The sequence below is a fragment of the Rana temporaria genome, chromosome 6 (assembly GCF_905171775.1).
Source record: "Rana temporaria chromosome 6, aRanTem1.1, whole genome shotgun sequence".
Lineage (NCBI taxonomy): Eukaryota > Metazoa > Chordata > Amphibia > Anura > Ranidae > Rana > Rana temporaria.
Window position 1 is genome coordinate 6,574,092 of NC_053494.1, and position 12,546 is coordinate 6,586,637.

Here is a 12,546-nt window from a genome sequence, read left to right on the forward strand (position 1 = left end):
CCTTTATCAAATCACCTTGCTTTGATGAAGGCTTCTTAGTCAAAACGCGTCAGCGCATAGCCTGTACCCGTGTACCCATGTAACCAATAAAGTACTTTTATTCAAAAGCTTCCGAGTTGCCGGCCCTTTTTGATTCAAGTATTGTATTTATGGGGCCTAAACGTCCTGGCTAGAGCACCGGATCACAGTGCTTTTACTAGGGGAAGACAAGGATCCTTGGGCCATATTCTTAAACAAGTTACGTAGGCGTATCAGCAGATACGCCTACGTAAGTCCGTTTCCTATGTTTAAGTGTATTCTCAAACTGAGATACACTTAAACATGCCTAAGATACGACGGCTTGCGCCGTTGTATCTTAGGCTGCAATATTTACGCTGACCGCTAGGTGGCGGTCAGCGTAGAATATGCAAATGACTAGTCACGCCGATTCTCTAACGTACGCTTGCCCGCCGTAGTGTTTTAACGTCGTTTCCGTAAGCGATACGCGGCGTAAAGATAAAGATGCCCCCTAGGTGGCGTACTCAATGTTAAGTATGGCCGTCGATCCCGCGTCGAAATTTCAAAATTTAACGTCGTTTGCGTAAGTCGTCCGTGAATGGCGCTGGACGCCATTTACGTTACAGTCAAAACAAATGACGTCCGTGAGACGTCATTTAGCGCAATGCACGTCGGGTAATTTACCCGACGGAGCATGCGCATTACGATCGGCGCGGGAGCGCGCCTAATTTAAATGATCCACGCCCCCTGCCAGGATCATTTGAATTAGGATGGCTTGCGCGGGTGGACTTTACGCGACGCCGCCGCAAGTTTACAGGTAAGTGGTTTGTGAATCAGGCACTTGCCACTTAAACTTGCGGCGGAGTAACGTAAAGTACATACGTTCCGCCGCCTTAGATGTATAAGAATATGGCCCCTTGTCCCTGCTTTGCAGGAACACCGGATCAATGCTGTCAGAACAGCAATCTGCCTTTTTTACATAGGCAGACTGCCGTTCTACCTCTCTGTTCGCTGATCGGTGGGTGCCGACGGACATCGAGTCCATGTTACCCGCTGCTGTGCTCCCGCTGTGTGTGTGCTACCCATAAGAGCCAGGTCACGTATATATACACATGACCTGGCACAGAGATGCCACCCTGAAGCAGTAAAAATGCTATAAGGCGGACCTTAAGCAGTTAATGAGATACCAGTGATCTATTAGACCCCTGATTTCTCCTCTGCACTCCACTGAAGACAATGGGTTACAGATCACGCTCCATTATCTTTTTCCCCAGCCACAGGGGAAAGTGACAGCAGAAAGCAGAGATGAAATGATACATGTGGCTTCCAGGTTCTTACTAGCTTGGGGAGATCAGTGAATGGACTTTCTCCCTCTCCTCGCCCCGGCATACAGCTACCATGTGATTGGCATAATGGAGCCCAGTAAACATGGCAGAGGGGTCGCTCAGGGGGGTGGGAACCAGTGGCGGCCGGTGCTTAGTATTTAAGGGGGGTGGCAAACAAACCTGCCCCCCCCCTTTGTGGGAGAAGGGCGGCAGCGTTCAATGCCCCCCCACGCGGCAGAAGGATTGCGGTGATCAATGCCCCCCCCCCGCGCGGGAGAAGGATTGCGGCGATCAATGCCCCCCCCCGCACGGGAGAAGGATTGCGGCGATCAATGCCCCCCGCACGGGAGAAGGATTGCGGCAATCAATGCCCCCCCCGCACGGGAGAAGGATTTCGGCGATCAATGCCCCCCAACGCGGGAGAAGGATTGCGGCAATCAATGCCCCCCGCGCTGAAGATGGATTGCGGTGATCAATGCCCCCCCCCCCCGCGCGGGAGACTAACCGTGGCAATCAGCCCCCCCCCGCGCGGGAGGCAGACGGAGACGATCATTCCCACCCCCGTGGGAGACAGACGGTGGCAATCAGTTGCCTTACCTTAGAAGGCTGATGCCGATGCTGCTCCTTGCTCCAGGGAAGAGTCAGGGCCATTGCTTCCCCTCCCGGCCGAATAGGAAGTGCATACCTCCCAACTTTTCAACTTCAGAATGAGGGGCAAATGAGCATACCCCCCACCCATCAGAGTTGTTGAGCGGAGGGGGGTTCCACGGATCAAAGTTGTTGAGCGGGGGGGGTCCGCGGATCGAAGTTGTTGGGTGGGGGAAGTCCGTGGATCGGAGTTGTTGCGCGGGGGAGGGGGTTTCACAGATCGAAGCAGAGGGGGGGGTCCGCGGATCTAAGTTTTTGAGGGGGGGGTTCGTGGATCTGAGTTGTTGAGCGTTGTTGAGCGGGTGGGGGTTCCACGGATCAAAGTTGTTGAGCGGGGGGGGTTTGCCAATCGCGGGACAATGGCACGGGGGGGTGCCGCGAAATCGCTGGACAATGGCACTGCTCGCTGGACCGCGGGATTTACCGCGAATCGCGGGACATTCACGCGAAATCCGGGACGGTTGGGAGGTATGGAATTGTGTCCTCCTGAGACCCAATTTGCCAGGAGTTCTAAGACCTCTTGGCCAATCAGGTCTCAGGACCTGCTTCCTGATTGGCTGGGAGGATAATCAGGAAGACAATAGCGAATACTATTTCGCTATTGTCACACAACTGGGTGGGCTCAGGGTGCAGTGCTCTGCGCCCCAAGCCCACCCTTTTTGGGAAGCCGATTAAAGCCTCGGGCTCTAATCATGTGCTTCAAAAAAGAAAACCCGATCAGAATCAATGAGTCCGGCGCCCTGCATTGAAGATTAGGGGCCGGGGGCATGGATTAGCGGGACGGCGCCCCTAATGGAAGGGCCGCCACTTTTGGGCACATTCCAGGGATCCATGAAAGCTGCGGGACCCCTTCCATCTGAAAGCCAATTCTCGACTTGTGAGATGTACATAATATTTGCTTTGAGCTGTATCAATGAAGGTGACTATTCCCAAACATTTCGTGGTGTTCATCACGATTCACGAGCAACTGGAAATGTTTATTTTATTTTTTCCTAGACAAGCATGAACTTCCCTATATACAGTATTGGCCAGATTCAGAGAGAGATACGTCGGCGTATCAGTAGATACGCAGACGTAACTATGAATCTGCGCCGTCGTAAATTTAAGCGTATTCTGGAAACCAGATACGCTTAAATTGGGCTAAGATACGAGTGGCGTAATTCTCCTACGCCGTCGTATCTTAGGGTGCAATATTTAGGCTGGCCGCTAGGTGGCGCTTCCGGCGTAGAATATGTAAATGCCTAGATACGCCGATTCACGAACGTACGTGCGCCCGTCGCAGTAAAGATACGCCGTTTACGTAAGGCATTTTCCGGCGTAAAGTTATTCCAACAAATAGCTGGCCTAGTCAATGTTAAGTATGGCCGTCGTTCCCGCGTCGAAATTTAAAATGTTTACGTCGTTTGCGTAAGTCATCCGTGAATGGGGCTGGACGTAATTTACGTTCACGTCGAAACCAATACGTCCTTGCGGCGTACTTTGGAGCAATGCACACTGGGATATGTACACGGACGGCGCATGCGCCGTTCGTAAAAAACGTCAATCACGTCGGGTCACCAAACATTAACATAAAACACGCCCCCCCATCCTCATTTGAATTAGGCGCTCTTACGCCGGCCCCATTTACGCTACGCCGCCGTAACTTAGGAGGCAAGTGCTTTGTGAATACAGTACTTGCCTCTCTGACTTAAGGCGGCGTAGCGTAAATACGATACGCTACGACGCCTTAAAGATACGCACCCCTACCTGAATTTAGCTATCTATGTACAACGACTTACCTTTCGAAGCAATGGGTGGCACACAGTACAGTTTGGTTGGAGATCAGGGAGCCCCCACAAACATGGGTGCCGTCTTGTTGCAGACTGACCTGCCAGGGCCAAGCTCCTTCAGTTGCATCCGTTCCACCAACGATCCGACTGCCGATGACTGGCGCGCCGCAGTCAGAGACCACAGATGTGGAATACTCTGAAAAATAATACACATGATTAGAGGTGAATGAATCAGGTAGGTTCAAATCCCAGATCTCTAGGTAGTCACAATTATATCAAGTCAGGCAAATTTGGAAATGCAGACAATCAGGACTCCTGAAGAGCATCAAATACAATAAACACGTTTTTGGAGTAGAAACGTTTCCCCCTTATTTTGAGGTTTACCACTTAAGACCCGGATCCAAAATGCAGCTAAAGGACCTTGCCCCTTTTTGCGAATTCGGCACTGCGTCGCTTTAACTGACAATTGCTCGGTCGTGCGACGTGGCTCCCAAACAAAATTGGCGTCCTTTTTTTCCCACAAATAGAGCTTTCTTTTGGTGGTATTTGATCACCTCTGCGGTTTTTATTTTTTGCGCTATAAACAAAAATAGAGCGACAATTTTGAAAAAAATGCAATATTTTTTACTATAATAAATATCCCCCAAATATATATATATAAAAAAAAAAATTTCCTCAGTTTAGGCCGATACGTATTCTTCTACCTATTTTTGGTAAAAAAAAAATCGCAAAGAGGGTTTATCGGTTGGTTTGCGCAAAATTTATAGCGTTTACAAAATAGGGGATAGTTTTATTGCATTTTTATTAATAATTTGAGGGACTGAGGGAAAAAAATGTTTTTATATATTTTTGGGGGATATTTATTACAGCAAAAAGTAAAAAATATTGCATTTTTTTTCAAAATTGTCGCTCTATTTTTGTTTATAGCGCAAAAAATAAAAACCGCAGAGGTGATCAAATACCACCAAAAGAAAGCTCTATTTGTGGGGAAAAAAGGACGCCAATTTTGTTTAGGAGCCACGTCGCACGACCGCGCAATTGTCTGTTAAAGCGACGCAGTGCCGAATCGCAAAAACTGGCCGGGTCCTTTAGCTGCCTAAAGGTCCGGGTCTTAAGTGGTTGAACAGGAAATTCGCTGGGGGGGTAGTTAACTGGCTCATTGTGCGGCCAAGCTAACCTCCATTGTCACATATCAGATTTCATATATATATTATGTGGGATATAAGAACATTCTATGAACAGAGGTCAGAAAACCTGTCTGGGCAGTTTCACGTTTCCTCCCGGTATCGATGGCTCTGGAGTCGAGATCATTTTTATTGGATGAAAACCATACAAGTGTCGGGAAAGTTTCCTTATCAGTAGGTGACACCTATGACTAGTTTTATTAGGGCAGTATGGAGGTCCAACCTAAAGTGGACCTTCACCCTCTATATGAATTTCCTCCCTCTCCATCCCTCCTCCACCCCTCGTCACGAAGATCCCCGCCCCTCAATGCACATTGTCCGTCTAGTTGAATGACGTGAATAGTGTTCTCTAGGCCTCACCTCACATATCCCAGGAGGCTTTAAGTCATTTATTCAGAAATAGGAGGGGGGGGGCCTGACGGTACGTCATTGGTGTTTCATCAGATTTGGCAACCCGTCAGAATTTGTAACGGAAGTGACGTTCCGTCCCCGCCATCTTGCTACACCCCGCACCCCTCCACAGTAAGGATACGCTGAGAAGGGGGCAAGCGGACATCTTGCAACACTAGGGTGACCACGTGTCCCAGATTGCCCGGGACAGTCCCGCATTTTTCATGTCTGTCCCGGGCACCTTCATTCCGGGACAATACAGTGTCCCGGAATGAAACTGACACAGCCACCCCCCCTGGGCCAATCTGATGCCCCCTAAAAAGGCTGCCGCATCACCGCTTTACTCACTGATGGTACTTGTCCTGGCCGGGAATGCCTGGGGGAGCACAATCCCGCCCCCCTGCTTGTGATTGGAGAAATCATAAATCCCGCCTCTTGTGTCCAATCACTGTGCTGTGATTGGTTACAGTACAAGCTGATTTTTGGGAACGGAGGGGTGTCCCTGAATGGTAGTTTGGAAATGTGGTCACCCTATGCTGGGCCGCCATCATGGGGGTATAGGCAGTACACCTGTAAGGGGCCCGGAGGTCCCCAGGGGCCCGGATGGCAACCCCCTAAAAAAAAAAAATATATATATATATATATTTTTTTTTTAGGGGTCCGAAGGTTCCCAGGGGCCCGGAGGCCCACAGGGCCCCAGATGGCAACCCCCATTTTTTTTATTTTATTTTTTTATTGTATTTTTTTAATTGTATTTTTTATTAAAGGGCCAATTTTTTTAATTTTTTTTTTAGGGGTCCGGAGGTCCCCAGGTGACAACCCTCCTTTTTTTTTTTAAAAAAAAACATATTTTTTTTTATTATGTCTTTATTTATTTTAGTTTATATATATATATATATATATATATATATATATATATATATATATATATATATATATATATATATATATATATATATATACATAAAATAATAATAATAATAAAAGGGCTCAGAGGTCCCCAGGGCCCCATGGGGCAAACCCCCCCCCCCCCCTTTTTTTATAAATGTAAATTTTTTATTTTTGTTTATATATTTATTTTTTATTTATTTTTTATTAAAGGGCCCATAGGTCCCCAGGGCCCTGGATGGCAACCCCCCCCCCTTTTTTTTATAAATGTTTATTTTATTTTTTTATATATTTTTATATATATTTTTTATTAAAGGGCCCACAGGTCTCGGGTTGGCAACCCCCCTTTTTTTGTAATTTATTTTTATAAAAATAAAAAATAATAATTTGTGTGTATATATGTATATATATATATATATAAATTTTTTTATTATTATTAAAGGGACCAGAGGTCCACAGGGCCCCAGATGGCAGCCCCCCTTTTAAAAAAAAAATATTTTTTTTTTATTTCTTTTTTTCTCTTTATTAAAGGGCCCAGAGGTCCCCAGGGCCCCGGATGGCTACCCCCCCCCCCCCTTTTTTTTTTATATATATTTCTCTTTATTTTTTGTAAAGGGCCCCCCCGCTTCTTAATTCGCGGAAAACCCCCCCCCTTCTCAATCTCAGACGGCAGCACCCCCCCCCCCCCCCCGGTTCTCTGCTCCAAAATTCCTGATGGCGTGCCTGACCCTATGCAACACCCACCGGCTGAACCCGGAAGAGATGGTGGGTCTCTCGATCATGTCATAAGTAAGATGGCAGCGTGGGACCCAGCGGTGTTAGCGGGATGGATGTTAGCGGGACAATGCTGGATCCGGTGGCTGGGTAAGTATCCAAACTCTGCCTCAAACAACAAGAGGTAAGTGAGGGCAGAGAAAAAAATAAGGGGGGGTACACTGAAGGTCCTCTTTTACTATTCTTTGTACCACTCTGTTATAGTGTATCAGGCCAAATCTGCAGGATGATGGCTTTTCTCATTAAAGCCTATAGCTCTGGTGCCCAACACATGGCCCATGTGGGGCCCACAGGTTACTGGGCACCATGTAGATGGCAGAGTGGCAGCAGGCTTGCTAGGCACTGGAATCCATTTTTCATTTAACCAGTGGCTGGTGGTATGTTTCTTGGGGTGGGCGGCAAACAATGCACCAACAGCCGCCCCCCCGGTCAGTGTTGGGTCACCCGCACTAACCCCCCTCTCCTCCTGGAGGGGGGTTAGTGCGGGTGCCCGGTCGGTGTCACCAGCCCCGCACTTGCCCCATCCTAGGTCGCAGGGCAGCGCTTCCTCCAGGGCGATGGGCGGCGGCTTCCCCTGTGTCTCCTCGGCATCACAGCGGCTTCCGCCGTGCGTCTCCTCCCTTCTCCTCCTTAACGGCCAATAGGATCACTTCTCCTTTCGGCCAATTGGGTGACACTTCCTGACTGACCGGGAGGAGAATCAGGAAGACAATTGCGAATATTAATTTGATATCGTCTCACAATTGGGTGGGCTTGGGGCACAGTGCTTTGCGCCCCGAGCCCACCCTTTTGTTAATCCAATTGGAGCCTCTGGCTCTAATCACATGCTTCAAAAAAAGAAACTCATTGGAATCCATGTGTCCGATGCCCTGCATGTAGACAAGGATGGGGGGGGGGGGCGGCGCCTGTCCCCCTGCATTACGGGCCGCCACTGCATTTAACCATCTTACAGAGCATCAAATGAACAAAACTTTACTCTTCAAATGGTTGTGTGCAATGTCCAATTTGATTGGATGTCTCTTTAGGAGTTTATGCCAATTTGTCCAATGCCTGCTGTATGAACAAACACCTTAAGCCTCGTACACACAACTGACAGCTCAGGTCGGAGCCGTTGTACTAACAATCTGATGTTAGTACAGTGATCTCCCCGGTGAGCTATTGTGTTCTGACAGGTGGACGCCCCCCTCCCCCGCACGCTAGAACCCTCCAGTCACTCTCAGCCATTGGTTGGCTTCTGACGAAGGCTCATGATCTGCCGGCCGGCTTCTGTCAGAACGGCTGCTGTACACACGGGCCAAATGTCGGCTGGTTTCTATTGAACCGTCTGGTGCCAGCCGATATTCATGGCTTTAGAGTTTCGTAAACAATAGTACAAGGACATTGTGTACCTTTGTGTGGCTAGTTTGTGCTACACAACGCCCAAATTCCAGACCTTTAGCTACTTACCACACTCTAGGAATTTCAAAGAATGCCTTGAAAAAGTATTCATACCCCTTAATATTTTCCACATTTTGGCATGTTACAACCAAAAACATAAATGTATTTTATTGGGATTTTATGCGATAGGAGTCTATCAACGCAGGGATGGTGGGAACCCCTCATAATGGGCACAGCGGGTGTACAGACCCGGGAACTCAGCACAGGGATGGTGGGAAGCCCTCATAATGGGCACAGCGGGTGTACAGACCCGGGAACTCGGCACAGGGATGGTGGGAACCCCTCATAATGGGCACAGCGGGTGTACAGACCCGGGAACTCAGCACAGGGATGGTGGGAATCCCTCATAATGGGCACAGCGGGTGTACAGACCCGGGAACTCAGCACAGGGATGGTGGGAACCCCTCATAATGGGCACAGCAGGTGTACAGACCCGGGAACTCAGCACAGGGATGGTGGGAACCCCTCATAATGGACACAGCGGGTGTACAGACCCGGGAACTCAGCACAGGGATGGTGGGAACCCCTCATAATGGGCACAGCATGTGTACAGACCTGGGAACTCAGCACAGGGATCATGGGAATCCCTCATAATGGGCACAGCGGGTGTACAGACCCGGGAACTCAGCACACTGATGGTGGGAACCCCTCATAATGGACACAGCAGGTGTACAGACCCGGGAACTCAGCACAGGGATGGTGGGAACCCCTCATAATGGGCACAGCGGGTGTACAGACCCGGGAACTCAGCACAGGGATGGTGGGAACCCCTCATAATGGGCACAGCAGGTGTACAGACCCGGGAACTCAGCACAGGGATGGTGGGAACCCCTCATAATGGGCACAGCGGGTGTACAGACCCGGGAACTCAGCACAGGGATCATGGGAATCCCTCATAATGGGCACAGCGGGTGTACAGACCCAGAAATTTAGCACAGGGATCATGGGAACCCCTCATAATGGGCACAGCAGTTTTGCATACCCAGGAACTCAGCATAGGGATGGTGGGAACCCCTCATAATGGGCACAGCGTGTGCACAGACCCGGGAACTCAGCACAGGGATGATGGGAACCCCTCATAATGGGCACAGCGGGTGTACAGACCCAGAAACTCAGCACAGGGATGGTGGGAACCCCTCATAATGGGCACAGCAGGTGCACAGACCCGGGAACTCAGCACAGGGATCATGGGAACCTCTCATAATGGGCACAGCAGGTGCACAGACCCGGGAACTCAGCACAGGGATGGTGGGAACCCCTCATAATGGGCACAGCGGGTGTACAGACCCGGGAACTCAGCACAGGGATCATGGGAATCCCTCATAATGGGCACAGCGGGTGTACAGACCCAGAAATTTAGCACAGGGATCATGGGAACCCCTCATAATGGGCACAGCGTGTGCACAGACCCGGGAACTCAGCACAGGGATGATGGGAACCCCTCATAATGGGCACAGCGGGTGTACAGACCCAGAAACTCAGCACAGGGATGGTGGGAACCCCTCATAATGGGCACAGCAGGTGCACAGACCCGGGAACTCAGCACAGGGATCATGGGAACCTCTCATAATGGGCACAGCAGGTGCACAGACCCGGGAACTCAGCACAGGGATGGTGGGAACCCCTCATAATGGGCACAGCGGGTGTACAGACCCGGGAACTCAGCACAGGGATCATGGGAATCCCTCATAATGGGCACAGCGGGTGTACAGACCCAGAAATTTAGCACAGGGATCATGGGAACCCCTCATAATGGGCACAGCAGTTTTGCATACCCAGGAACTCAGCATAGGGATGGTGGGAACCCCTCATAATGGGCACAGCGTGTGCACAGACCCGGGAACTCAGCACAGGGATGATGGGAACCCCTCATAATGGGCACAGCGGGTGTACAGACCTGGGAACTCAGCACAGGGATGGTGGGAACCCCTCATAATGGGCACAGCGGGTGTACAGACCCGGGAACTCAGCACAGGGATGGTGGGAACCCCTCATAATGGGCACAGCGGGTGTACAGACCCGGGAACTCAGCACAGGGATGGTGGGAACCCCTCATAATGGACACAGCGGGTGTACAGACCCGGGAACTCAGCACAGGGATGGTGGGAACCCCTCATAATGGGCACAGCGGGTGTACAGACCCGGGAACTCAGCACAGGGATGGTGGGAACCCCTCATAATGGGCACAGCAGGTGTACAGACCCGGGAACTCAGCACAGGGATGGTGGGAACCCCTCATAATGGACACAGCGGGTGTACAGACCCGGGAACTCAGCACAGGGATGGTGGGAACCCCTCATAATGGGCACAGCGGGTGTACAGACCCGGGAACTCAGCACAGGGATCATGGGAATCCCTCATAATGGGCACAGCGGGTGTACAGACCCAGAAATTTAGCACAGGGATCATGGGAACCCCTCATAATGGGCACAGCAGTTTTGCATACCCAGGAACTCAGCATAGGGATGGTGGGAACCCCTCATAATGGGCACAGCGGGGGTACAGACCCAGAAACTCAGCACAGGGATGGTGGGAACCCCTCATAATGGGCACAGCAGGTGCACAGACCCGGGAACTCAGCACAGGGATCATGGGAACCTCTCATAATGGGCACAGCAGGTGCACAGACCCGGGAACTCAGCACAGGGATGGTGAGAACCCCTCTTATTGGACACAACAAGTGTACAGACCCGGGAACTCAGCACAGGGGTGGTGGGAACCCCTCATTAATGGGCACATCAGGGGAACAGACCCAGGAACTCAGCACAGGGATGGTGGGAACCCCTCATTAATGGGCACATCAGGGGAACAGACCCGGGAACTCAGCACAGGGATGATGGGCACAGCATCGTACAGACCCAGAGCCTAAGTAGATGAAGGCAGACTGGGGATCTCTTTAATGTGCAAGGATTAGTGGGAGGGGAAGTCTGAAGGCAATTACTACTAGTAACACAATTATATATAAATACCAGAAATGAATTATCACTTACCGGCCAGGAGTAGAAAGCCAATGAGATATTGAGCATTGTCCATCGTTTTCCTCCGCTCGGCTCCCTTACTCACACGACTGACCAGCGATATCACTAGCAGCCCCGTCCTTCAGCGCCATCCAACAATGTGGACAAACCTGTTCTATGGGACTTTGTTTTCTCCTTTTTGAATTCGAAGCATCAAATCTTCATTGGTCACAATCACACAACCCCTGCAGTCATCATGGGAGGCGATATCCTCCGCTAGGAACGAGTCTCAACAGAAACCAGTTCAAGAAGATCAATTTCCGGTGCAATTCTTATTTTCTGTTTACTCGAGTCTAGTCTGGTCTGTGTGTGTAATTATGGTGTGTTATTGTCCCCGCGAGGCACAGATACAGCATTCATCTCCACCGCCTGCAGCCTATAAAAAAATTCCAACAACAAATGTGTGTTGTCGGATTATCCGTGCCTCGTATGTACACAAGTCTTTCACACAAAGCTCCAAAGTACAAACACGCATGCTCAGAAGCAATGCTTACCACAACACAACATTAGCAGGAGTGGCAGAAGGGTGGCGCTAAAGAGCTGAAAAAACGCGTTGTTTTGTGTTTGTTGGCCAACAATTCTTTGCCGTTTGTATGCAATACAAGTTCGCGGCCAACGCCCTTCGGAGAAAAATCCTACGCTTTGTCTGCAGAAAGTCCGATCGTGTGTACAAGGCTTTAGGCAGGCTGAAAGATGCTGTGGCTGGACAGGGCTAAATTCTGTACGGAGAGGTACTCACATCGAGGAGTCAATGCACTCAGGGATATGTGCCCAGAAGGCAGGTTTCCAATCTGAATGCATAGAGCCCTAAATATAGGTAGCACTCAGTACAGCGTTCAGCCAGGTCCATCCGCAGAGTACTGTATTTGCCAGCTTATAAGACGACTGGGCGTATAAGACGACCCCCTAATTTTCCAGCACTCCTCACTGTGCCATTGCCCTCACCTCACTGTGCCATTGCCCTCACCTCACTGTGCCATTGCCTCACCTCACTGTGCCATTGCCTCACCTCACTGTGCCATTGCCCTTATCTCACTGTGCCATTGCCTCACCTCACTGTGACATTGCCTCACCTCACTGTGCCATTGCCTCACCTCACTGTGCCATTGCCCTTACC

The 12,546-nt window shown here is 50.2% G+C and overlaps 1 protein-coding gene across 1 annotated transcript in view; it reads right to left on the bottom strand.

Moving 5' to 3' along the window:
• LOC120944329 (transmembrane protease serine 13-like) overlaps positions 1–11,842 on the bottom strand; it is a 54,573-nt gene extending 42,731 nt beyond the window's left edge. Inside the window, exons 1-2 of the mRNA XM_040358381.1 lie at positions 11,403–11,842; positions 3,749–3,935 (exon numbers count right to left, since the gene is read on the bottom strand). Of these exons, the coding sequence (XP_040214315.1) occupies positions 3,749–3,935; positions 11,403–11,445 (230 nt within the window). The 5' untranslated portion in view covers positions 11,446–11,842. The remainder of the gene's footprint in view (positions 1–3,748; positions 3,936–11,402) is intronic.
• Between the last annotated feature and the right edge of the window lie 704 nt (positions 11,843–12,546).